Here is a 27,362-nt window from a genome sequence, read left to right on the forward strand (position 1 = left end):
TTTTCAGATCAGAAACGGAAGCCTGGGGGGTTCTACAGTGTGTATTCCAAAATACAGCGTGTTTTGCACAGAACCTGTGGTAACACCATCCCGCTGATTACGCAGGCAAATTTTTTTGCTCTGCTAGATCGGATCGCCCAGTGTGGTTCGCATGGTTTTAGACATGGGGAGCGGAAGGGGATTATGAATGCTTTTTCAGATGCCTCAAAGTTTCTCAGCAATGTTGGGGTGGTGGTTACGCGTATCGAACTAATTTTCCGCACCAACATTTAATTGTTGAATGCAAACAGGAGCCGGTAATGCGTGTGTACTGCGATGTTTCTGTGTTTGAAACCCACTGTTGAAATAAAGCGGTTCACATTTCACATACTTGCAAACAGGAGTCTGTAACTTGTGTAAAAGTGTGCTGCGCTGTTTCTGTGTTTGAAAACCCACTGTTGAAATAAAGCGGACAACCACTCGGCCACCCGGCCGCGGCTGGCGCCGGTCACACCCCTTACAGACACACCATTGGCTCCTAAGGGGGCAGGACATGCCCCCATTACAACACGCCATTGGCTGGCAAGGGGGCGGGACATCCACCCACCGCGGACTCCCATTGGCTGGAAAAAGGGGGCGTGGTACCTGTCAAAAGTTTGACGAAAGGTGTTGCTTTATACTACTCATATCTCTTGATATAGGCTCTTCCCCCCTCTTTTATTATTGCTATCTCTCCACAACAGTGTGCATCCACTGATGTATCTCTGCCATTTCCAGTTACAGTATGTATACTGTACTGTATATCTGCCAAATCTGTTACAACATAATTGCCTGCTAATGTGGCAGCTTCAGTCTCATCGTACATGCTCCTAATACTCTTAGCATTTAGGTAAACACACTGAATGATTTGGTGCTTTGTTTTATTTTTTCCCTTTTGGTTTTCCCTTTGCCCTTATAAAAAATCTGTTAAAGATCAGCACAATTGCAAGCCAACAAGGGTAATCAAATTGTATTTTACAAATCTCCCTACAGTCCTTCTATAATAAATGAACAAAACACACCTCACTGTTCACAATATAAAAAGCAAATGGCAATTGACTTTGGCATTTAATTTTCACACAGATGGTGTGCTGAGCTGCTTAACAATTGGACTGGGTAATCATCCAAAGAGAAATGAAATAAAATAAGGTACAAAGACTATTTTTTTGTGTTCACACTATTTGGTTATTCTGTTGTGTGGCTGTATTCATGCAACAGTCATATAGACAAAAACTGTTTTACAGCTTTAGAAAATGAATCATGAAAGTAAACTCATGAAAGGCGAGGTGCATCAACAACATTCTGAGGGAGATCATTTTCTCCAAATGACTGCTACAAGTTTAAGTAAGCAAACATAGAAGGGCCAATATTTCACTCTGTTGAAATATACAATAATTTTGGGAAAAACAGCTTGGTTAAAAATCTAAATTAAAAAAAAGCAACACATTTTGTATGAAAGCTAGAATCATTAAATGTCATCCCATTCCATGTTCAACGACCAGCATGTAACTTTTTTAAACTCCACAATTCTCTCACCTGAACTGGACTTTTCAATGGCTCAATGGACAACAACCACCATGAGACTTAAAAAAATATTTTTGTCTTTTTGAGCAGTTATCATTTATCTAAAATCACAGTAGCATTTCTTTGTGGAAATCCAGAAAGCTTGACACCATTTTAGATTGATATACTTCTTGTTACAGATACATTCACTACTTTATTCATCTTTGTTGTAGAAATGATCAGGTTTGTGGTTTACGGACTGGTATTGGATAATAAAAAAGGAAATAGTGCGGCAGTCCTGCTTATACTGAATTTTAAATTTGATCAACATGTAATAACAATATCAAAGATTGTGAAATGCCTTCATAGTAAGGCACCTTTCATAAATCTATTTTAAAAACACCTGCATCAACTTTCAAAAGTTACCTCACAGCAACAAAAAAATACACTCACATACTGTATACTGCAACAGTTTATAGAAAAAAGTTTGGAGCAGTAAATTCCCTTCATTTTGTCAAAAATGCAGTTGCAGGAACTGTACCTTTAAGTGAAAGAAACGCATGGGAAAAATCAACAACTGAATGAATTTACACAACACAAAACTATTACACTTATTTTTAGTGAATTGGGATTACTTGTTCTGCTTGCTCAATTGCAATATAGTATACAGATTCCATCCTCTTAAATAATAGCTACATATTTCTGATGATATGCTTAGGGTGCAATTAGGATTTATATAATTTTAAAATCTACACCAAAATTCATGTCATGTAGAGATTTATAACTTTCTATTTGTATTTTTCACTAAAAAAGTAAAATGTTTACATCATTGTTTACTTAATAATAATGACAATGTTCATTGAAACAGTTGAAAAAACATTCAAATAGCTTCTATAGTTTCAGTAAAGTATTGAGTATCTGTTTAGGGGTGTCTATTACTGGGATAGATGTACTTTATGCATACAATAAGGAGAATTGGTGCTTTACTTATGTAATTGTGACTGGCATAATTTTTGTTTCACACTGGAGAATTCATAAGCTTGGCATCATTTGATGGCATGAGTATTTTTAAACAAACACTAGGGTACAGTATGACAGTTTCAGACAGAAGGATGTCTGAAAAAATAGGGAACATTTGAGCACTACAGTATAAACTGTGTTGACAGAACATGGACAAACATCTGTTTTCAGAAGTTTATGGTTAATTGTATATAGTGGTTAAATGTATTTTTTTATTTTTAACCCATGGAAGTGTAGTACTGTACATGTAGTTGTGAAAAGCTTAGAGCTTTAGAAAGTCACAAGGCTGTAGTCCACATCTAAATGTCATAGATTTGCCAGCTATTTAACGGTCCCACTTAAGAGGAATCACCACCTTCACTAGTACTCTGCAGATGTTAGTCACATTTTTCATACTCCTTGCTTTCTCAGTGCAATGACTCAGTCTCACCTGTCTGCAAGATCACTGGGGAATTAATAGAAAATTACATTAAATGTTAAATTGACTCTGCTCAGTTTCTCTTTCAGCTGGAGACTGTGTGACATGATATGGGCTTACATGTCACTTATTTCTAACTCAAAACCATCTCAAATCAGAGATCCTCTTTCACTCTAGAAGAAAAAAAAATAATTCCTCAATAATTTTTTTTACCATTCTAACAGAGGAATATTTCTTATTATCCTTTATAGCAGAATTGTGATATTCCCAATTACCTTATTATATAAAATATTGGGATTTACTGTATATTGTTACAGCTTTAGGTGACTGAGAAATGTATCTTAGGCTTTAAAATAAAGTTTGTGACACTCGGAAGAGTAACACTTCTAGCTTCAAAGTATAGATGATTTTTGCTGAGGTCTGGAAGGTCCCTTCAGCAAAAACAATTGTACAGTTTAGCTTGGTATACCTAGGTAAGTTGTGGGTTAATAATTGTCAATCAGGAGTATAGTAACACACAATATAAGATTAGATTAAGGGAACAATAACAAGAAACAGGGAAGGAAGAGAGGAATAGAGAAAAGAGAAAGGAGTGAATAGGAGTGGGAACTTGAAGCTTGCATCAGGCGACAGCCCCTACTTCATGATCATCCAAACAAAACCTGAATGAAGCTAAGCGTTTGAACCTTGCTAGAGAGAGCTTGTTATTCTGTTTTTTAGGGAACTATTTGTTTTTTTTGGTTTTACAGGGTAAAATATACCTCGGTTAGTAACGTCCTTCCTGCTTAGGGTGCATTTTTAGAAAAGGGAGAACAAAGAATTCACGTGCCTCTAATTATACCAACCACCTGGGCATATTCTTGAGAAATCACTTTCAAGTTGGGGGTTATGAATAATTATTTTAGTTATTGACTAAACCGCTCAGTCAATTACTGATATATACTGTACCAGTTTCATAACCCCCCATTTATAACAATATTGTATCTGGTGTGATGTGTCTAAAAAATGCAAGGCTGAATAATAAGCCATCCTATTATTATAACTTTTTGTGTGGAATCTTTTGAAACAATACAGCTATAGGCTGGATTTTATTTGTAATCTTGACTACAGAAAAAGTACTTTATCTGCGATGTCAAAATCTCCTTGAGATGCCTCCTACCTGTGAAGTCTAATCAAGAAAAACAGTGGGAGCAGCTTCTTTTGCTGCTGCAGGATCACAGGTTATGTTTCTGAATAACTTCGTGTTGATTGAGTTGCATTAGAAACCTGTGGGGGCAAATGGAATATTCTGACTTTTTTAAAGGCTCTGGTGGTTTTCATTTGCAGTAGTACTCAGAATCGCTGGCAAAACCAGATTTAAACCAGACGGCTAAGCCATTCATGCACAGCAGTAATCAATCTCATGTCCAAAGTAATTAAGAAATAAATCAGTGTGGATTGCTTTGCATGAATATCACTGCCTTTCTGTTAAAATTTCCTCCAAACACATACTGTAAAGCAAGTGAGATAATTAGTCTAAAATGTACAATACCTATTAAGAAAATGAGTCAGAAAGAAAATGATTGCCAACGTATTTTCCTGTACAACACTGTACTGCAATAGGTTGCCAGAAAGTAATAACTTAAAATTGGTCAATAAAAAAAGAAATGCAAACTTTACTTCTGTTAAACCACATGGTGCAGTTAGATAGCATGTACAAACAGTTTCAATAATACTGTATATTTAGAATGTTAACCAAAAGGATTTGCAGTATTAAAAACAAAATAAGCTGTCACTAAATAAAGTCTGAGGAAAACCAAACAGTCACTGTTCTGCTTAAATCACTTTTCAGTAAGTGCAATATGTCAAATCTCGATTTCTTTTTCAATGCCCCCTTCTACTGTACATCTAGTACATTCTGTATTTGAAGACAACTGATAACAGTGAATAGATTACTAGGTACAAAAACAGCTGCTTTTGAAATTGAATGTCTTATAGCAGTGTGAAAATATGATCACCACCGTTTACCTGTTTGGGAAGTTTTAAGAAGAGGGATTACTGTCAAATGACAAAGGACTCTGATAGATGGGAGTGTTAGATGATTGTGAGAACAAGTGTGTATTTCTCATCCTGCTAGAATGAGTTGTAGAAATGAAATCAGGTGATTAAGACGTGGTGATTCCAAACAGGAAAAGCATAAAATAATTTAAATGTATAGAATTACACACATATACTGTATGGTGTCTTTTGTAAGGCAGGTCTTCTCACCTAGATTCCAGTGATGTCCTATTATGTTAAATTACAAATTAAGTGTGCACATTTTAGTGAACATCAATATTTTTAATCAAAATTTGGAAGCTCAAACACCTTTTAGTGGTAGGAGAGGTTAAAAGCCAACAAAAACTGCAGAGAAAAAATAAGATGTTAATTGCAATTACTTACGTTGATTACATAAGTATTCACTCCTTAAGACAATTCTTGGTAGAAGTATCTCTGGCAGCAATCAGAACTGCAAGCCTGCCTTTTTGTAGAAACATCATGCCATCTCTGTGTATTTCCCACTGAGTCGGTAAATTCAAATTGTTGAATTTGGTATGTAAAATTTCTGTTCAGTTTCCTATTGCATTTTTTTTCTGCTTCAAAATTCCCTGTGTTTTTGATGGTAAGGTTGGTGGACTCCAAACACTGAACTCAAAGCAAGAAAGATTGCTAGGATGTTTACAGCTCTCATTCCCCAACAACAAACACCTGACCAACAAGAGACACCTGTCAGCTAATTGTCCCCATGAAGAGATTCAATCCCATCATCCATTTACTCTGATTGATAAAGGACAATGTTATGACAGTAACATTCCAGAAGAATCAGTCTGCTCTGAGTTAGTTTCATAGCCAACACAAAATTTTGAAGTGCTAAGCAAAACTGTCCCATGTTATTCTATTATGTACCATATAACAGTTATGAATAAGGATTGTGTTGTGGCCTGCATTGATTAATGATGACATTTTTTATAAAAGTGTTCAATTTAAACAAAATTGTAATATTGAGATAATACGTTATTTCCTGTCCTATGGAAGGCACATTTTCCTACTGTAAACGCAATCTTTATATCCCCTTAAAATTTCTAATTAAATGAAAGAAATGCTTTCTTTTTTAAAATGGATTGCGTGCCTTTAAATGTAAAATTCAGTGTTTTCTTTTTAAGTTAAACAGGCCAGTGATTAATTCATAGTGATTCCAGCTGTTTCACATGCTTCATTTGAGATATTCATCAAGCCTAAGGTTAAGGTATACAGTACTGTATTTTTGAACACTTTCCCATTTTGGTGATTATTAATTTTTTGGGGGTGTTAGTCAATAAAAAATATCTAAAAATATTTTAATTCATTAGAATGAATTAAAAAAAGCTTCTCCTTAAACAATGATCTTATTACATCACTGTGAAATGTGAAGCCTCACACACCCTGCTCTCATTTCTTGTTCTCTGCAGGCTTATAATTATATATATTCTGACTAACCTTTTTTGTCATCCTCCTCATTGCCTGTTCTCTTCCTTTCAACATCCCACCATCAGGTGGGAACAAATAAGAACATGACTGCAATCCCAGTCAGCCATATCTGAGCTCTTACAGCTGCTCACGCAAACCTGTGGGAAAGTCCTGCTGCGTACATCAGCCCAAGGACAAGTAAGCTAACGTGTTTCAAAGAGGAAGTGGGAAATAATTTTGGATTTACAGTAGGTGTATTACTGTCTGAGGTCAAAACATAATGAAGAGGGAGTTTAACAAAGCCACTGGCCTCAGAAATTGATATTAGAGAAGTGATTTACTTGTTTGCTTACTTGTTTGATTGCCTGGAGTAGGAGAGACAAATTTAGTTTCTGAGCACACACACATCTAAACAGAGATGAAAGTTCGATCTCTCACAGCTTAATCATCATTTCAGAGCTCTTGGAAGTTAGTCAGGAAACCCACAACATGTCTTGATTAACTGTAAGTGTAGCTAGGGAAGTAAACTTTAAATTGTAGTTTTGAGGACATTTCGAGTATAAATCCAAAGGGTGAGTTCCTAACAATTTGACCCCTTTTATGAATTATGTCTTATGTAGTACCTAGTACAGTGCCAAGAAAAGGTTTGCGAACCCCCAGTACAATAATGGAAATCACAATTTCTTATCATGTTACCCTTGTTTAATCAAAAGTAGTCTTTTGTTAAATAACTGAAGGGTTTATTTTGTCACAGTTTTTTTAGATGTAATGGTGTATGAAATAGAAAAAAACAAATAATTAAGAAACAGTGTATGCGAAATAATAACTGAAACCCTAATTTACTGTAGTTAGCACAATTAGAGGGGTAATTAGGTTCAGGTGGTTAAATAATTAGGTAGCATGTAAACAAGGACTGTGTTTGGGTAGTCTGACTTAGATAAATATTATGAAGGTCAGAAATTGCTTGTGATCATTGAAGAAGCAATACGTTTCATCACCTGAAGCAGAGCCAAGAGGCAGTCATGCAGCAAGACACACAAGCACATCTGCAACAGAATGACTGAAGAAAATGAAATTTCATATTTTGGATTGGCCAAGTCTAATTCCAGATTTATTGAAAAGCCTATTGAAATCTTACAGCAGGAACTGAAGTGAGCTTTTCATGCTAGAAAACCCCCAAATATCACCAACCTGAATTGGTTCTATAAGGAAAAAAGGGAATTTAGGAATATTTCTTAAAAGTCAATGCAGAAGACTAGTAAACAGTTACAGAAAATGAGTTAAGCCATTTCTGCTCAAGGGGTGCCACAACTTCAATCCACAAAACATTTAATTGTTTACAAAATAATTAACATACCGGTTTAAAAACACAAAGACAGAACTATTGGATCTAAATAAGTGAGAGACATTCAAATTCAGATCCATCTGCAATCATTCCTTTTAGTGGGGATTCTGACTTAGAGGCATTTTGGTCATAATCCCACAGACAGGAGCTTCACAGAATTGGCTGCTCAGCTAAGCAGTGACACCACATGTCTAAATCTATGGTCCCTCTCATTCTGAATAGGATTACTACCACAGCAACACATCATCAGTAGGGTAAAACTAACCTGCTTCATGGTGGTCTAATCCCAATTTGCATTCCCTGAATAATCCAAACTCTTGGAATGTTCTATAAAATATATTCATCCATCCATTTCCTAAAGCACTTTATCCAAAACAAGGTTGTGAGGGATGCATTGATTGGCCCAGCAAGCAACAGGCACAAGGTGGGATACATGTTGGACAGGATGCCAGTCCCTCACAGGGAACATACAGACACAAACACTCACATACTCACACCTGGGCCAATATTACAGAAACCAGGTAACCTACCAGGTTGGATAGTGGGAGGAAACTAGAGTACCCGGAGGTGCAAGAACAGAGAGAACATACAAACTCCAAACAGAAGCACCCTAGGAACTGAATCCAGGGCCCTAGGTCCTGCTTATTCTATTTCAATACCACCCATTTGTTATTTGGAATTCACATTTTTGCTCCCTGCAGATAATACTTATCTGGCTATTTGGTGATGGAATTATTAATCAGGTTTTATGCCAATAACAAATGTATGAGTACTGAAACTATGGACTGATAAATTGATGGGAAAAATAACTACTTAATATGTGATTTCAAGCTTCTTAAAATTTATAAATTAGAACTTAGTAACCAGATAAGGAGATGTTTACCAGAAATCGATGCGAGATATGTGATTGAGCGTGAAGTAGTATAGTTTGCAATCTTGTTCATTGGTAAGCCTATAAACTAATACATTTAACAGAAAATGTAGGAAATGAAAGAAGAAATGAGAACTACAGGAAAGAACAGGCAAAAGAACAATAGGTTTTACTCTGAAGCTTCAGTCTTTTTGGCTTTATCAAAACTGAATTAATCCAGTTCTGTTCCTAAGTTCATGTTTTTCATACAATACTCCATCAATGTTCTCACCATACACAGTATCATGGTTGGACACATACATACTGTATTCTGCTTTTCCAAAGATAAGAGCAGAAGTTAATTCTATGTTGGAAAGCAGAAAGACAAAACAATACAACAGTTTGACTATGGAGCTTTCCCAGGGGTGGGGTTCACTCTCAGCCTCAAACAAGCTCAGTATGTGAAAGTGCAAATGTGCTGAAAGCTGTTGTGACTCACATGTCCTAAAGAAGTGGTAATAATTCTAGTGCTGTTGCAACCAACAACATCAGAGCACAATAACTGGCTTCTTTAAAGTAACAGCCTGATGATTCAATGAACCACCAACAAACAGACTAAATGGGCCGAATGGCCACCTCTGGTTTGTAACCTTTCTTATGTTCTTAATAAAGATTCTGCCAGATAATCAAAGGACTAACACCTTTTTCAAATGACTGGGTTTAGCTTTTTTAATTTAGTTTGAACGACCCAAGTAATGCAATGCTTTTCATGAAAACAAAATTTGCTTTTTTAAAAAAAAAAATGAATAACCACCTATTCTTCTGAATACATTATACTGTATATGATGGAACTGGTATGTACTGTACATTTGTCAGCATTTTACTCTATGCACAATCGGTTATTATTACATTGTGTACATTGAGCCTTTTCACTTAAATGAGGCTGTGCACAAATCTAATTTGCTTTTTTGTGCGCTAGTAGTGTTATTTTTATCTTTGGGTAAGATGGCCTTAGGCAACAGATAGGAGTGTTTTGAGCCTGGCCTGACCTTCCTTTAATGCAGATCAACCATGGAGATGAAGGTTCGATAATGTTCCGAAAACACCACTTAGAACATTCACAGCAGCTTTGGGTCTCTCACACCAGGAAGGTAACAGATCAAAGGACAATCAGCGATTACATTTTGAAGGCCAATTCTGATCTGTGCTGATCTTTTCTTTTGTAGATTTTGATTTACTTTAAGGTATTTTGCCTGCGGTCTTGAGGCTGAGGGTTCTTCAAAAAGGAGCCATGAGCCTCAAGAATCCTTGAGCTAGAATACTCTGTGGGTATGTTCTGGTACAGTACTGTATATAGCTCGTATTAATACAGAATAATAACATCAAAGGATTTCCTGTCTCAAGAGAGCATAAAAGGATCTTTAAGAGATTTTACATTGGGCTATTGTCTTTGTTAGTCTTCTGTATTAGACTTTGTTTTTGTATATTCTCTTGATAGTAATCAAATTAGCATTATGTTGTTTTTATTTTACGATCCCAGGCAGCTGTGACAGGTTTGATTTTAGCCCCATCTTACGCCTCTATAAGGAATACTGCCAGCTCCTTTTAAACTTTGGGTTATTGCTATTAATATGTACCTGATATGTGTATCCAAAGCAGATTACCTTTGTATGGGAGGGAGTTTGTCTGGAACAAGCAGAATGAAATACCTTGCCCAGGGGTACAACATGAGATTTGTACTCACAATCTTCACATTACAAGCCCAGGGCCTTATCCAGGTTTCCAGTCTACCTTGTATACTGTTCAATCCTTCATGAAGAGGGGAAGCTATCTAGTCTCAGGATATGAAAATGAAGTCCTATTTTTTACAGCTCTGGAGCAGGCCTAAGCAAACAAGCCTGAGAATTTTCTTTAAGTAGTTATTTCTCCTAAGAGTTATGCTTGACTGTTGGCTTTCGCATCATGTTGAAACCTTATGTAAACCAGTGTTATGAAGGTTAGTATGAATTCAAAACATTGTATGAATGTATGAATTCCCTTTCATGCATTTGACAATTGGATATACCAGAAATGCACATCATTCATAATGTGTTTCCCCTTCTGAAAACAGATATAGATACAGGATATATAGGAGTTACTGTAAGAATTAGGCACATACTGTAGGACTTAGGCATGTAGTTTCTGCAAAGCTGTATTGTAGGGGAGTGGGGTAACTATTTCTTAGTTCAAAATGTGCTCTCTCCTCTTACATGATGTCTAATTCTTAAATGGAAGTTATAAACTTAATTTCAGGAGGGATAACAATGACATGCCCATCTCACCCAGCTGATCCTAATCATAAACATTACAGAGATTAGCTGTACTGTATACAGTATATCTAATGCAAATACTTCATTCGCATTTGTCTCAAGCATTCCTCCTCCACCCCATTTCCACCTTGCAGCTACCCCTTGGTTAACTTGATTAACTTGGTTAACTGAGCAGGTTAAGAAGTCTATTCTAACAAAATAATTCAGACAAAGCATCTGATCCTTAGACGTTGTTGTCCATCTTGAAATACAGATTATTGTCAGTCTTGGAGTATAATACTATTCCCTTTCTCAAAGGCCCAGTGATTATCTCGGAATAAAACAGTTACTGTATAACTATATTAATCAAGTCAGTCATAAATAATTTACATTGCTTATGCTCATTGCACAGAAACGTTAAACTACTCTTGGGGTAGTGTTCGTTTTCTGTGTTGCTGCTTGAGGAATAGAACAAATTGACAATTTGCAAAAGCACAGTTGAATGGCTTCTTTAAAATAACATTGTCACTAGATTTAAATGGAGCGCAAATTGCCCCCTTAGAGACTGTTAGCCTTTGGATCGTGACAACACTGGGGACAAGCGATATTTATTACCATAAAATTTGAAATAAGTGATCAGAAAATTAGGGGCAAACTGCTTAATCCATCAGAAGATAATTCTACCCCAGTGGTTACTAAGACACAAAATCTTTTAAATAAAAGAACACATTTTTATAGCAACCTTTATCTAGTGTCCTACATGGTACTCAGTTCAAAATGATAAAATGTTATGCATCCACATGAATCAGCTTCTTAACCACAGACAAGATATGACACATTTTAAAAATGAGCAATGAACTGTACACTAAGAAATAGGTACCTTTAGATCAAAATTTAGTCCAAAATCATAAATGACTCAGAATTTTACACTTGTGAATTCAATTTTTTAACTGAATCACAAGGCATTGTGTGAATAACACATCTGATCCCTAATTCACTCATCTGGTGGTGAGAGTCTGTCAATGTTTCCTTGGTTTTAATTAAGTTGGAGACAGTGATTTGTCATCCATAATTTTGTATTTAAAAAGCTTTTTGATAGCATAGACCTTTGGTACAAAAATAAATTCCACTTACAGAATTAAACAAAAGAAAAAGTTCCATTCCTATAAATGTGAAATGCTGACAAAAGAAAGAATTGTATTGGATGTACAGTACAGTACTCAGCCTTCAACATTGCACCACATTTCTCAAATCTGTTTTCATTGAATTTTTAGAGGAATATCTGTGTTTTAAAGTTCTTTTTCCAAACAATAAAACCAGTAAAAGTATTTTTCTATTTTTATCTTTTGTTGATTTTTATCATGGTATTTGAAAAAGCAATAGGAAGCTGGGATTGTAAAAAAAGGTGGATGACCTGCAAAAAAGTTCTCATATCTATCTTATTTGATGCCACAGGAGACCACCTACAAACAGAAGAGATTCTAATGAACTTATGTCTTCTGAGCTGTTTTACAAAACATTTGGTCTGGCATCCCTTAAAATAATGCTTCTGTACTCAAGTTATAAACTGTGACATTACATATGGAGAATATTAGAACAGGAAAACATGAGCATGCACAGTGCTGAGCACAATATTATTAACATTAATACACATTGATGTGATAACCAGTGAAAGTTGGAGATTATATTTAATATTGTCTGCTATCATGTCACAAAAAGAAATTTAATAACCCAAACTTTTGTTCAGAATAGCAGTTCTAGTATAGTGTTACTGTATATACTGTACTAGTATATAACCATTACAAAAACATTGCAGTGTACATGGTAACATCTTCTGGTCCTTTACAGTAAAACCAGAAGCAATATAGACAAGTGCACCCTTCATAAAATGCAAATTAAGTTATTGTAAAGACAAGTTTAAAAGGTACTGACCACCTTGGGAGATGGAATATGGGCTGGGAGATCATTCTACATTCCTTAGAGAAGCAGCATACAAAGCGCAGTCTCCCAGGGGTCAGAGCCTCATTCTGGAATCTGAAAGAAAGATACTGTAAAATCAAAACAGTGTGTTGTGAATAATACTCTGAAATCCACAAGGAACCAGTGTAAGGAAACTTACACTGGAGATACATGCACAGGCATATTATTTTTAGTTAAGATCTGAACTGAACATGCTGCAACTTATCAAGAACAAATTTGGATGCATCAGTAAACACTACGTCAAAAATAATCAAGCCTGGAAAAGACAAAACCATCAGCAATTCTCAGAGTGTTAGGGATAGGAGTGAATAAGAGCATTGAAATGAAAATAAAAAAATACTTGAGTGGCAATCAGCATAAATTTGGCCTTGTGACCTTGTCAGTGCAAGTTTTAAATATTTTTTTTTATTAGAAAGTTTTCTTTTTATATTAACATACATTAATGAGTCAAAGGAAATTCATTTCAGACCAACTGTCAGCTGTCAAGACATGGTATGTACTGTAACACTGTCTGTTGTCACAGCACGAGGTAAGGATGCAGTGAAAGCACAGTCACAGAACTGACCATTGTTACCTTTCCTTAGGATTGCTCTTTCAGTGTGAAATGCTTCACAAAATAACAGCAGTCACTTGAATCCTTGCTGCTTTTTAAAAAGTTATAATTTGACAACACCAAATTTTTATGAATCCACTAATGCCAAACATATTACCTGATTGCCTCAGTGATTTAAAATGTAGACTCTAGTAACAGAATCAGCTATTGAAAAAATATTATTTTCAGAGGTGCAGTTGTCATTTCATTTTTCTAGGGCGAAAAGGGTGAATAACACACTTCAAATATAATTCAAGCATTTACAGCAATAATAAGTCTCCAAGCTGGCTTTGGTGTCTTATCATGGTTGTTTTATTCCTTGCTTTTTTGCTGAGCATAATTTTTTGTTGCCACTTTTAATATACAGTATTTAACTGAAAAGCTTCAAAAAAATAACTTATTCGCAGCACAAGTTACCTGATTTACGCACATTCTAATCCTTCACATTCATGTACTGATAATTCAGAGGTTCAACCACATATTATTATTGTTAATAACAATAATTTAACACTGTATAATGAAATGAGGGTGGCACATTGGCACAGTGGTTATCCAAACCACTTTATGCAATACAGGGTCACGGGGAATCCTGGCAAGCAATGGGCGCAAGGCAAGATTCACATTCAATGGGAAACTAATCCATTGCAGGGCATTAACACAGACACAAAAAACACACTTACCTCAGGGCCAATTTTTTCCACAATTAGCCAGTGTATGTATGGAAAGTGGGAGGAAACTGGAGCGCACAGAGAAAACCCACATGAACACATGTACTGTATACAAACTCCATGTAAAGAGCATCCCAGGTCCGGGATTGAACCCAGGGCCCAAGTGTTGCCATGTTGCTAACCACTGTGCCTGGGCAAAATTTCTATATTATATCTTCTATATTCAGCGATTTGTATATGTGTCTGTCACTTCTCTGTTCTTCTTCAGATTATTTAGTGTGGTAACAACACTTTTTCAGTAAATAATACCTCATAAAAACTCTTCCCAAACTAAATCCAAGATAATGTAGGACACAAAAGCTTACTTTTTAAATGTTTAAATGTCTTGATTTAATGTTTGTTGCCAAAACATTGTGTGATATAGACTGCCTTAAACCAATCTTCTTACACAGGTTATGGTTTTAAATCCCTCTTTTTTTTCATGGAGTAGATTGAATAGTAAATGACAGCTTACATGATAAATGGCCACAGCATTAATAAGAACATACAAAAAAACCTGAAATAACATTACAATTCTACAGATTTCTAATACTTTTATACCATGTTGAAGGAGCATGTATTAATTAAGTTAATTTTATTTAATAATATGCATCAATAGCATTAAATCACAGAATACAGCTGATGTGTCTGAACATGAAACTGATTTATACTGAGAATTACGTCAAGATGAGAAGGGAGGAAACCTCTGGGAATTTGAGTGCCAAGATGTCAAGTTACTGGTGCAGTCGGAAAAGAACGTATTTCATCTCAGACACTGGGGGATAGCCTGGTTTCAGGTTTTGTACTTGACTACTGTAAGAAAAAGCCTAAGGCTTGAATGCTTAAATATCACATTCACTGAATTTGGAGTGATCATATACATAACTATTGTCTGGTTCAGGGCATTTTTTTACCTTTTATGTTTGGTTAATATGTTCAAAAATTTCAGACACGCAACCACTGAGGGAAAAGAAATAGTGGGTGGCATGCAGTTATGTTTCTTTGTGCAACTGTGCAGAAAAGATCCCTCAGGCACTCTGTTTGAGCCTGACGATTCTGCCACTGGGCACTGCTGGGAAACTGACAGACCCTAAATGCCCTGGAAACCTCATATTCAAATTTTCCTGCCTGCAACATGTCCAGAACACGACTGTTGCATATTAAAACAAACTTGATTATCAAACTTTCAGGTTTTGGAGATTACTTGTAAAGAATATGTGACTGGAAATGTATACAGTAGGTGCAAATGTGACATTACACAGGGTATTTGGCTAAGAGCATTTGCTGTGGTATTGCACTCAGATTCCCCCAGAAAAATGCAGTATAAGCGTCAATCACTTTTGGAGAAAAAGCATCAGACAAATAAGTTAACGATAGTAGGAACATCCTCTTGAGAAAAACTCTTCCAAAAAGTAAATATGTATGCAAATCAGGTACCATGGAGCAAGAGAATTATTCGGCCAGTTTCTTTATTCCAGGCAGAAACAAAACAGTGATATCTATTATGCATTGTGGTGACCACAATTATTTACAATATTTTTGATGATGTTTCAGTAGTGCTTTGTGCAATTTTAACATAACTTCCTTTTAATATAACATCCCTTGATAGAAATTCAATATTTCTACCAACATTCTGACATTCTACAGTATGTGCTGTTTTATTGCTTTTTACTTTATTGTTGTCTTCATAACATCTTTTAACTGTGAACAAACTACTCTTTTTACTAACTACACCAGAATGTAGTTCATTGATAAAAAATGAGATGAGCAGTGGTCCTAATATATTGTAGATCTCTGTAGTACTGTACTAATTGCATCTACACATATTGAGCACTGTATTCATGTCTGTGTTCTGTGTTTTCTATCCTTTAACTAGTGATTAATCAAAATTCATGTATTTCCTTGAATGCCTGTTGTCAGGAATTTGAGAATCAATCATTTAATCATCAGTTCCTGTAAACCTCCTGTTAGATGCACTGGGTGTAAAATATGGTGTTTCCTCTTCTTGATTATACTGTATTACGTCTATAGCGAGATATGCTTAGTTATTTACAGTAAGTCACTATTTACATTTCAGGACATGGATAATAAAAAACAGTGTTGTATGTCCAGAGCCGGGCGGTCCATCCGAGACAAAGACAGACGAGATTAAAAACCAGAGAGGGATCTGGTGGAGGGTCGGAGGGAAAAAGGGGAGAACAGGACCAGGCACTACAGTTCCTGGACTCGCCTGGTACAGGAACCAATGCAAAGCCCGTAACAGAGTGAGTGTCTGGCTTTTAAGGTGGGCTGGAACAGGGGGCAGGTGCACAAAATCAAGTCAGAAGTGAAAGAGCCAGAGCGCCCTGAAGGGGGAGGGACTACAATCATGACAGTAACCTTTCCAAGGACATTCTCAATTTGTTGTGCATCAGTTAAAGTACCACAAGTTTCTACACACCTTGCTTTAAGATATTTATGAATATGTATGTAAAGGTTTTGGAATATAATAGGACTGTTTGGAAACGTAACTGATCATTAGCAGCTGAAGAACTAGATAGTGAAGAGCAAACATACGTCACAAAGAAGGTTTAGGGAGTTTTTCAATCACTGCAACATTGATGGCATGCATGAAAAACCTTTGTTGACTTCTGAAAAGACTGAGGAAAGCTTGCTGGAATTGGTCTCCAGCCAGCGTGTATAAGCCTAGATTAAAGAATGTATTCAGTCCCGTAATGGGCCTTGTGATAATGTAGGCAGCATGAACACGCCTCATAGTAAAGCAGTCCACCTCTGGTCTCCTTGTGTCCACACGCAGGATTCTAAGGATGTGAAAAGGCAGATAGCACAAGATGAAGACCAGCAAGATGACCACGATGAGTTTCCGGGCTTTCACGCGGCAAGCACTTTGCATGTGAGGTCCCTTTCCCAGAGCTTGGACAATCCTAAAGTAACATGTGCAGACGATCACCAAGGGGATGAGGTAACCCAAGATGGTGAGAAATAAGCCGTACCACCAGACAGTCTCCCTGTGGTTGCTCGCAAAGTCCAAGCACTGCATACTGTGATTCACTTTGATTAAATTCACCATTATCAGCGTGGGGGTGAGTTCCGCAGCTGTAATCACCCACACAATGACGCAGGCCAGGACGCCCCACTTCGTCTTCTGCACTTGACCTACGCGGAGGGGATGGACCACCACAATGAAGCGGAAGATGCTGAGGCATGTGAGGAACAGGATGCTGCCATACAGATTGAAGTGGAAAACAAACCTTGAAAGCTTACACATGAACTCCCCCATTGTCCAGGAGTCTTGGTTGATATAGTAGTAAATAAACGCAGGCAAGCTCAACACATACAGGAGGTCAGAAATTGCTAAGTTTAGCATAATGATACTACTGCTCTTCCATGGCCTCATCTTAAACACATATATTGTGATGGAGATTATATTCCCTACCAGGCCTACAATAAATATGATGCTGTACATTACTGGGAGATAATATCGCTTCATGAGCGTGTCAATATTGGTGCAATTTGGAGGAGTGATGTACACTTCTTCAGAGTAGATTTGCCCCATCTTCTGAAAGAGTCCGGGAAGCCTGAGGATAAATGCAAAGATGCCAAAAAGAGGACTGTAGATTTTATTTTAATCACCAGAAAGACCACAAGTGAAAGAGAGGCCATGTAGCCAATTATATTTTTATCAATATCAATAAAACCACATTGTTAGTACTGGAAGAAAACCTGCCAAAGATGAAGACCTCTTTACAATTGAAATAAGCCAAGCAAGCTTCACCTCTCTTTGCATTGGGTGGAAGCCAAAGCACCCTGCAAGAAACCATAAAGACATACAGTACAGTGAACGTACAGACACAAAGACAGGTGCCCCCAGGAGCTGGAATGGAACAAGCCTTTGCAGCTATGAGGCAGTAACACTACGCACCATGCCCATGTGCTACAGTAGGTCTCTTCACCCATTTATTATCATAAAGCCAGATATCTTGGTGAGAGTCACTGCAAGATGGGACTGAGAGGTATGTGACTACTCTGACCATTCCATGGCATTGGAGAAAGTGGAAATTAAGAATGTTACCACAATTCCAGATAGCATGTATCCAAGGAGGAGAGTGGGGCACATGAAAACTCCTGCAAAGATGGGGAAGACTCTGTGTGGGTCCCAGTTCCTCCGTGTAGTGATGGGGACGCTATACTGTCAATAAGGTACTATACTTCGGATGAGATGTAAAACTGAGGTCCTGACTGAGGAGGGAGGGGTGTTAACCCCAGTTTCCTGCTCAAATTTCTCCCCCTGTCCCTCACCAATCTAAGCCTCCAGATCAACACCATCCATCAACTGGCTTCATTACTCTTTTCTCCCCCACACTAATAGCTGAATGCGTGGTGTGTGTACTGGTGCACGTTGTTAATAATAATAATTATTATTATTATTATTATTATTATTATTATTATTATTATTATTATTAGAGGGCACACATTGACACAAAGGCACACCAGGGCCAATTTTTGCAGAAGCACTTAAATGATTTTTACTTTGATCTTCCATTCAGCTCAAGTGACAATTTTTACGTAACCTCTAAAAGTGGAGCATGCAAGAACAATTGAAAAGTGGCTAAATACAAAGAGCAGGAGCTGGATAGCTCCAGTGACACACTTCTCTAACACTTTTCACCTTGTTTAACATGAGGTACATAAACCAAGTGAAGTAAAAAAAAAACATTTACAGTACCATTCTCACTTCTGACAATAAAGAGAGTAAAGCCTTACTCTGGAGAAAAGATTTTGAAAACCATCCTATTAATTGTTTAAACTGTAAATGAAAGATCTGGGAAATGTATCCATCATATAAAAAAACTGTTTTGCACACCTAATGCCTCCTTTTGTCTCTTTTCTCTAATACTAATTCTGCCTGTAATTCAGTCCCTTAATTAGCAAACTGTTCCTGCTCGCATCTAATGTTTCTTTTTTTCCCCATGCTTTTACTACTGCTTTCTAAGGCCTCCAGTCTCTGACACCTCCTGTCTCACCCTACAGTGCTAGCCAGTTGGTTTTCCCTTTGCCTCATTCCCCAACTGTGCCTTGACTTTTTCTTCCTTTCTCCCTGTGTGGTGGACTGAGCTTCTGGTGAGAATCAGGACTTCAGTGTTTCCCCTCCCTGTAGCACTTCTTCAAAGCTCACCTGCTAAGCATGTAAATCACATTAATTTACAAGCTGTACAAAAGGGATGTGCAAAAGCACCTTCCCTAACAACGCTCTTGGTTTCAAAACCTTTTATTTAAAATCTTTTGTTATCTTTTGTTATCTTTCGTTGTTGTTAATCTACTCCATGCTTTTAAAGTGCAGTAAAGTGAGACCACAAATCACTGCCACACTGTTCTGCAATTACCGTTAAGACTACTTTACGAAAACAGTCTATTATACTGTATTTGAGCATTTGAATAATTGTGCCTTATCTACATTGTATCCTCCAAAATGCAAACTATTCTTTTGAACTGTGCTAATTACTTTATTATATTATTGCCCAAAGAAACATTTTGCATTCCTATGATTTTCCCATCATTTTATAATGTATCATTCTACATTAAACCCTTAAAAGTCACTTTGGAAAATGTTCCTGGCTAAATGAATAAGTAATGAGAAATAATAGTTTGAGTAACTTAGATGATAACCGAGCATGATAATAAAATGACATGAAAATTCTTTTGTAATTTCATGGTTCTTACAATATTGCTCATGTTTTAAGATACCCAGTTTTACCATATTCTTATGAATCATGAATTAAATGTCTTAAATTGACTTCTATTCTGTTGCTGTTGTTTCTTCTCCTCTCTTTCTGATACTGATACTTGATACTTGTGAAACTAGAAGTGCTCTAAATGTAACTAAAAGCTGTACCATTTTAAAACAGCTGGTTACATAAAACAATGCCAGTGATACTCACAGAAGTGTCAGGGAGCTGCTCTTATGTCTGTCACCGTGTTTCCTGGTTTATCAGTAATGTATGCCACTTTTATTGTGTGTGTGACACACCCACACAGTCTGTAAGGTTATTCTCTCTGTCAAGGGGAAACATTTAAAGGCTTAATTACAATAAGTAAAGTTTGGAGACCTCAGCTACTGTATACTGTATGCACTATACTCAAATTGCAACCCTACTCAGGTTGGCATTGCAAGTGCACAATATGTTCTTAATAGATGTACTAGCAAACTGCAGTCCAAGGCACCAAACCATTGTAAACAATATACATTAATCAGCTGCTATTTTGCAATAGATAGGATAAAACACAGTTACAACAGATAATAATAATACATTTAAACATTTGTGGTTTTCAGCAGTACCCATCTGCATCGCAGTATACCGCACACTGGAGTGATAAAAAACTCGGCCACTCTCTTTTCTTATTTTATACAAAGGCGACTAGCCAATTCTGAAGAAATCGTTTCACAGCAGTGGGGCCCTGTCTAGTGAGCGTAAATATTGATTTACAATTAAAGGAAAAGTGTAAAGCACGTGACAAAAACAGTGTAATTACAAATTACAAAAGCAACAGCACATTCCTAGCAGAGCAAGGTTTCACTCTGATGTCACAGATTTCAAATGCCAGCATTCATCCACAGTCACTCAGTGTATCAGCACTACTTAATCTCACCATGACAGCTGCCGTTAGACCTTCTAGACTGGAGGATTGAGACTGCAGTAATCTGACTGGCAAAAATTTGAATAATGTTCTTGGATGTGTGTGAGTCTTCGGTTTCAACTTTTTGGTAGAATTTCTAAACTGCTTGCCACTTAATGCATTCCCAGTAGTTTGCATGATAAAGACTTTTGAGAGTTGTGAATGAATCCTTCACTAAGTGCTTTGATCCGGCTATGCAAGTGTAAATAAAGGTTTAATTTCTTCAAAGTTTTTAGCTTAGGCAAAAAAAAATCCAATAGTTTTAATAATCCAAGCTTGGACACATTTTCAAAAAATCCTTCAATTTGTCTTGATGTTTATGAAGACAGGTAACTCACCTTCAGCTTTAATACTTCTACAGTACATTAAGTAAAAAAAAACAACTGTTCCCTTCATATATCATCTATGCATGTAACCCTGGAGAGCCTCTTTCAGTTTGCCTACATACCTTGAGTTATTTTAAGCTATAATACAAATAAAATCATTGAAACCTTGATAGGATGGTCAATACTGGGATTACATTTCTTTTGCATTTGACTTGAGAGGACAGATTACTGTCTAAAGCTCTTCTGCTCCCTGTGACGTTCAATGTTTCCTAATTGCACTTAGGGGGTAGACAAACACTTGATCTTTCAGCTTGTTCTGGTCCTATTTTTCATCTTCTCTGATCTGATTGTTCCTGAACATGTCATACTGTTTCACACAGGAACAAGTATTTTATTGATGTTTTGTATGTCATTCTGGATAAAGCAGTCTGCTAAATACATTAAACTGAAGAAGAAGATTGTCCTGGGATTTACTGCAATTGTTAAAAATGTCACTGCAAATTTAAACTTCTGCAATAAAAACCTATACATGGTAAATTATCTACGTACCTGTGTGAGAACTGTGTGAATAGAAGGGATCTACTTATTCAATCATCTACTTATTCAATCATTTTTATAAAAACAAGAACGTTTGCAAATGAGAGAAAGCCCATCTAGCTCTTGTGCTTTATTCAACCCATTTAGCTCTTTTGATGTTAATATCTAATTGGTCCGAGGATCTTATCCAGCTATTTTTTTAAGGAAACCAGGGTATTGACTTGACTGGCTTGGCTGGGTTACTTGTTCCATACTCCCACAACCACTTGTGCAAATAAATGTCTTTTGTTCTTGGTTTATAATGCACTTCCACATAGTTTCCACTTGTGACTTTGTCATTGCCTTTGAGGACTTTGAATACTTGATGCAGTTCCCTTGAAGCCTTTCTCTGTTCAGAATCATAAAGGTTCAGTTCTTTGGTCCTGGCAGTGTTAAGGCATTCTTTTACTGATCACTCTTTGGTGAACTGATTCTAGAGTAGCTAATCAAGATAAGACAAGCACTAATATCAGTGTTATTTTCAGCATCCAGAACACTAGAGGTATACATCAACCACTTAGTGTCCCAAAAATCCTCCAACTACTTAAAGAAAACTAATATAACAATATTATATGTGCACAAGTAAAACATGACTGTTATCTGTTTGTTTTGCAACTGTTTATTAAGTTTCTATGTGCTTTTTATGTTCTGTTTTGCTTTGTTGGTTTTCAAGACTACTTTATTGAAAAGAGATCCAAATCAAAATATCAAAAATGAGGAGTATATCTTCAAATAATATCATGAACACCTACACCATCCAAATGCTGTGAAGTAATGTAATAGGTAAACTTGTAACAATCTAATTTGTGACAATATCCTGCCGCCAAGGAACCAATATGGAACCAATACCATGTGCATATTCCTTGGGTTGTGCATGATTACCCAATAACATGTGTGACAGAAATGGCATCGTTATACTGTATGTGGCTCCCTTATTTGAGCTTTTAGCTGTCTCTCACATTTCATAATTAAGCTGCACAACAAGTGAAAGAGCCTCCTCAGGAGAAGTGAAAAAATATATTTTTTAAAATGTATTGATGTGTAATTACTTGGTTTTTTGATACAGGGATTTTAATTGCTAATTGTATTTATGGCCAGATGGTTCTATTTAGCTAATAATTAATCTTCCATAAAGGGGAGGCTTCCTTTCATGTGGAATGCCAGAGGTATGAGATATCCTATCTCATTTATATAAGATCTTTGCCATGCCAAACATATTTGTCCTGATGAGGGCTTGTTTGCCAAAACCTGGACAAGTATTAAATATTTATTTTGGCTAAGAGAGAATGTGTGCCCAGTTCATTCTATTATTTTCATTATTTTTAATTGAGAATATCTCTGTGGTTTCTGGGAGTTCTGTCATTCTGTCTTTGTTCCCCCATCCCAGCACTGACCAGACCCTACCTTAGCTTTCAAGATTGTGTTACAAGGTGACAACTCTACTGTCAGGAAATGTCATTAAGGAGAAAAATAAATGAAAACGTAAATGACATTGAACTACTGTGAACATCAAGCATACAAAGATTGCCTTTATTTAATAATGTCAACATCCAATTGTGCCTTATTAAGTCTCAGTTTTTATAAGTAATGGCATGCTTATATGTTTTTAAAAATTTACACATTTTAGTCTATTAAGAGTTTTTAATCACACAACGATATCCTCTCTCCTCCGCATGCCCCTGATCAATGGGCATGGGTGTTACAGTGTAACCAAATAGAGCAATCCTGGGCTCAGTCAGCAAGGCATAGAATGCTAATTAGGTACATTTTCCTTCACCTGCCCCTTCAAATTGTCTAGTCCATTGTAGCATCCATCTTGTCAAGAGTGGATTTTCAGTCACAACACCAGAAACACAGTTTCTATAATTATACTGCACAGAAAATACTTCAGTATAACTCCATAGAATCTGCAATAGTGCAATAATCAGAATTTGACTTTTCTAATACTAATGTTGAATGCTTAAGTCCTATGTATGGGTTCAATTTTATGTTGAAGAATCAGTGTGGGAAAACAGTGCTTACAGTATATTGTTAGATAAATAGACCATATCTAGCCTGGATTTCATACTGAAAACAAAATTAACATCTTTTTATGTTCTATTTTGTTATGGTCCATTTGCTATTTAGTTTCATGGTTTCATGGAAATCCAAAGCAGAAGTAGTTTGATCAAAGCATTGATAATGTGTAAGTGAAATTCAGTACTGGAAACTGTTCAATTCATTGTAAGATGAGAGTTCACCTTCATACTGTATGAAAAACAGTTCAACAACACAGGTGATGGAACCAGGGTCCCAGAGAAAGTTTAATTGAGAGAACCTAGATTTTGATCTGATGTCATTTACTATGTGCAAAGCCTTGTCAGGTCAAATAAATATTTTATTTCTGGTTCCTTTTTAAGAAATGAATGTGTGATCAGACAGTTTATCACCAGTTCATTTCTATGCTCAATTACAACACTTAATTTCATTTGAGTGCACCAATATCATCACAGCTGAAAAGTCTTTGTTATTTCTCTTTATCAATATTGGACAGCATTTTTTTGTTAGTACATTCTTTCGAACAATGATGAATGAATGAAGAAATACTCACAATCTATTTCCAGCGTCTGAGCTAGCATTCCAAAAAAACAGTCCATGCTGTAACAGCGAAGGTTGAGTGAAGGTTGAGGTTAAGTGAAATCAAGATCATGCTTAACGTTTACATATATTTCGAAATTACAGTAAGTGTGCATCACATTCACTAAGAGTACTGAAAATAATAGCTGTTTCTTTTATTCCAGAAAGTGGAATTCAGTTTTCAACCGAATGCAAATACTGACACCTGGTGTAGGTAATGAAAAATGTTGTCTATAATTTTTAAGTGCAGAAAGTGTTGATCTCTTCTTTGCAATAACCCAAGTGACATTATGCAAATGTACTGTACGTTTAGAGCTCTGAATGATTTATTTGAGTAAATTTTATAATCTCTGTGAAAATGTTCAAAATATTTTCCATACATAATGTTACTATACTTGCTTATATACTTAATATTAACATACTACGTACTAATATACTAAGAGTGATCGGGGATGTAGAATAAGTTACCTATTCTTCTAGTCAAAGATGTTTGTTATAGAATAGATTCTGATTTTCAGCAGTCATATACTCAGGTTAATAAAGGCTTTTACCTCCAGAGGGAGCAAAAGATCCACAGTATTCATGTTTTTAATTGAATTCCTGTTTATATCTAACATGTTAAATGATACTAGAATTACAAGTTTCTGAATTTTAATTATGATCATGCTTTATTTTGTTAATACTAATACATTTGTTCTATTGATATTGTAACTGGAAAATAGAGGGAAGTATCCATATTTTATAAAAGATGTTAGATTTGATTGTTATTTCTTAATAACATGACTTCGACAGCAATGAATCAGTTTTGGGCTGCCATTATTCGTCCTTGACAATGTTATAGAAGTGGAAATTGGTTCTACATTACTACGTTAATTATGCACTAAATTATCAAATTGTAAAGAAAATTACACTTTATAGTACTGTTTCTTTCCAGCAGTCTGAAAATTTGCTATTTGCTATATTTCAAATTAGCTGATGAACTTGTGCCCTTAATCTCATTAAAAATCCGCATGTCACAAAAAAAAATAAACTTGGATTTCACTGCCTGGGACAGGGTGGGACAAAATAATGCAGCTACTTCTTTGTTGTTTGTTTTCATTTGAATAATAAGGGAGAACTAGCAGTTGTATTTATACTCTTAACCTTGGGAAAGCAGGATGAAATTTGACACTAAGAGTTTAAAGATAGAAGTTTAAGACAAATGCTTTTAAAAAATAGTATGAAGTGTCATAGTTTCATTGACCCATGACACGATTAAGCCATATTTCACAGACAAATAGACTGGAGTGTTACAAGCCCCCTCCTCTCCTTAATGAATTAATAACCTGGTCAAACTTTATGTTTCAGCCAAAAGGGGAAGTTAAATTTATTAAGTATCCTTTTTGTGACCAGTCTCAGATAATAAGAATGTACTGAGGGCCTTCAAAAGAGAGTCCAAGCCTCTACGAAAATGCACACACCACAGCAGTTCACTAACAATTGACTTGAGTACAGTACCTGCATTGCTTAAATCTATGAAGTAAAAGCAAAATTCTAAAGTTCCTGGATGAGCCTGAGGATTATGTGCAAGAAGGCAGAAGCATGAAACCCATAGGAAGAAAAACTAAATTTACAGTAAATATGTGGCTGTTTGAAAGGTTAAGAAAACTACAGCATGCTGAGTACAATAGATCCAGTATAAACTTTCTGACCCCTGGTTGTATCTGATAGTTTTGGGTACCTGCTGCAAGACGTCTATCTGTTAGTGGTAGCTCAAAAGACAACAGGGAGTGACAGGTGTTATTGAAGTCATTACAACTACGGTAGTCATTTACTGTAGCTAAGACAGGCTACAGCAACTATGTAGCACATTCATGGACAGAAGTAGTAGTTATATTTGAGCCAATTAAGCAACTGCTGGTGTGCACTTCACTGTCTGTAGGAATCCGTTCCTCAGAATCTCATTTACTATATACAGTATGTGTACCATAGGTTAACGCTCTCCAATGCAATACAGCTGTTTGAATAAGGCAACCAACTTTATAATGACCTTGCCTATTGTAGTTTAAAAGTATATAATTTAATCTGTAAAAGGTACAAGGCTGTCTTTATCAGGAAAGCTACAATTCTGAAGGTGCTTGGATACAATATTGATTTCTCCAAAGATGGGAACATTAATGAGTTCACTTTCATTTTCGCAGTGTGAGAGCAAAGTGGACTGTGCATCTGTTTGTAAGTGCTGTGCTCTGTGTAGCTCATTAATGAAATCACAGCTCTTTTGGTTTGTTCTTTTTGTTTTTTTATGACTTGTGAGTGCTTGTAGTGGCTCAGCTCTCCTCCAGCTTGACTCAGTAGGAGGTATGTGGGAGGCTTCGCTTATAGGGCCCTTGTTCACACCAATCTGCCGCCTACCACTTTATCAGCACCAGGTCCTGGAAGCATTAAAAAAAACAACTAAAGGCCAGCAATTTTTTCCCTTTTTTTGCTCAAACCTCACAGAACTGCGGCTCTCTTTCACCAGCAAAAAAACATATGGTTTTCTGACATTTGAATGTCAGTATTCAATGCATCACTCAGTCTGAGGCTTTTCCCTAAGCTCAGAAAAACCCAGTATGAATGGATAGGTTGAAAAAGTGGCTTCTACCCTACATTTCAACAGTTAATGACATTTTATGCAGATTTTTTTTAAATCACAGTACAGCCATAGACAAATATATAAAAGACACTTATTTTATGATCAGACTGCTCCAGTAGAACTTTAGAGAAGAGAAACAAAGCATTCTATCATATTAAAATACTGTATTTCTAGGACCTGGAAAAAATCACAACCTCATTTTAACAGCCAGTAGTTATTTACAAATCTGGTTTGTGTACCAATGCCAAGAATGTCTTGAGTACTGAATGGAAAATACCCATCAACTACTAGATTTGGAAATGTGAAGAGGTGGCTAATTTAATATCTCTTAGTTGTGGAACAAAAGCAATAAACGTGGAGATATTTTGT

At 36.3% G+C, this 27,362-nt stretch overlaps 1 protein-coding gene across 1 annotated transcript; it reads right to left on the reverse strand.

Annotated features, from left to right (window-relative positions):
* Window positions 1-15,648: 15,648 nt before the first annotated feature.
* On the reverse strand, window positions 15,649-20,149 carry LOC148836044 (2-oxoglutarate receptor 1-like). The gene is made up of 2 exons (XM_088914427.1): window positions 20,126-20,149; window positions 15,649-17,764 (listed from the first exon to the last, which is right to left on the reverse strand). Exon 2 carries the CDS (start codon window positions 17,740-17,742, stop codon window positions 16,744-16,746), a length of 999 nt encoding a protein of 332 aa, XP_088770553.1. The 5' UTR covers window positions 17,743-17,764; window positions 20,126-20,149; the 3' UTR covers window positions 15,649-16,743.
* Between the last annotated feature and the right edge of the window lie 7,213 nt (window positions 20,150-27,362).

This window comes from Atractosteus spatula, chromosome 4 (assembly GCF_055471065.1).
Source record: "Atractosteus spatula isolate fAtrSpa1 chromosome 4, fAtrSpa1.hap1, whole genome shotgun sequence".
Classification (NCBI taxonomy): Eukaryota; Metazoa; Chordata; class Actinopteri; order Semionotiformes; family Lepisosteidae; genus Atractosteus; species Atractosteus spatula.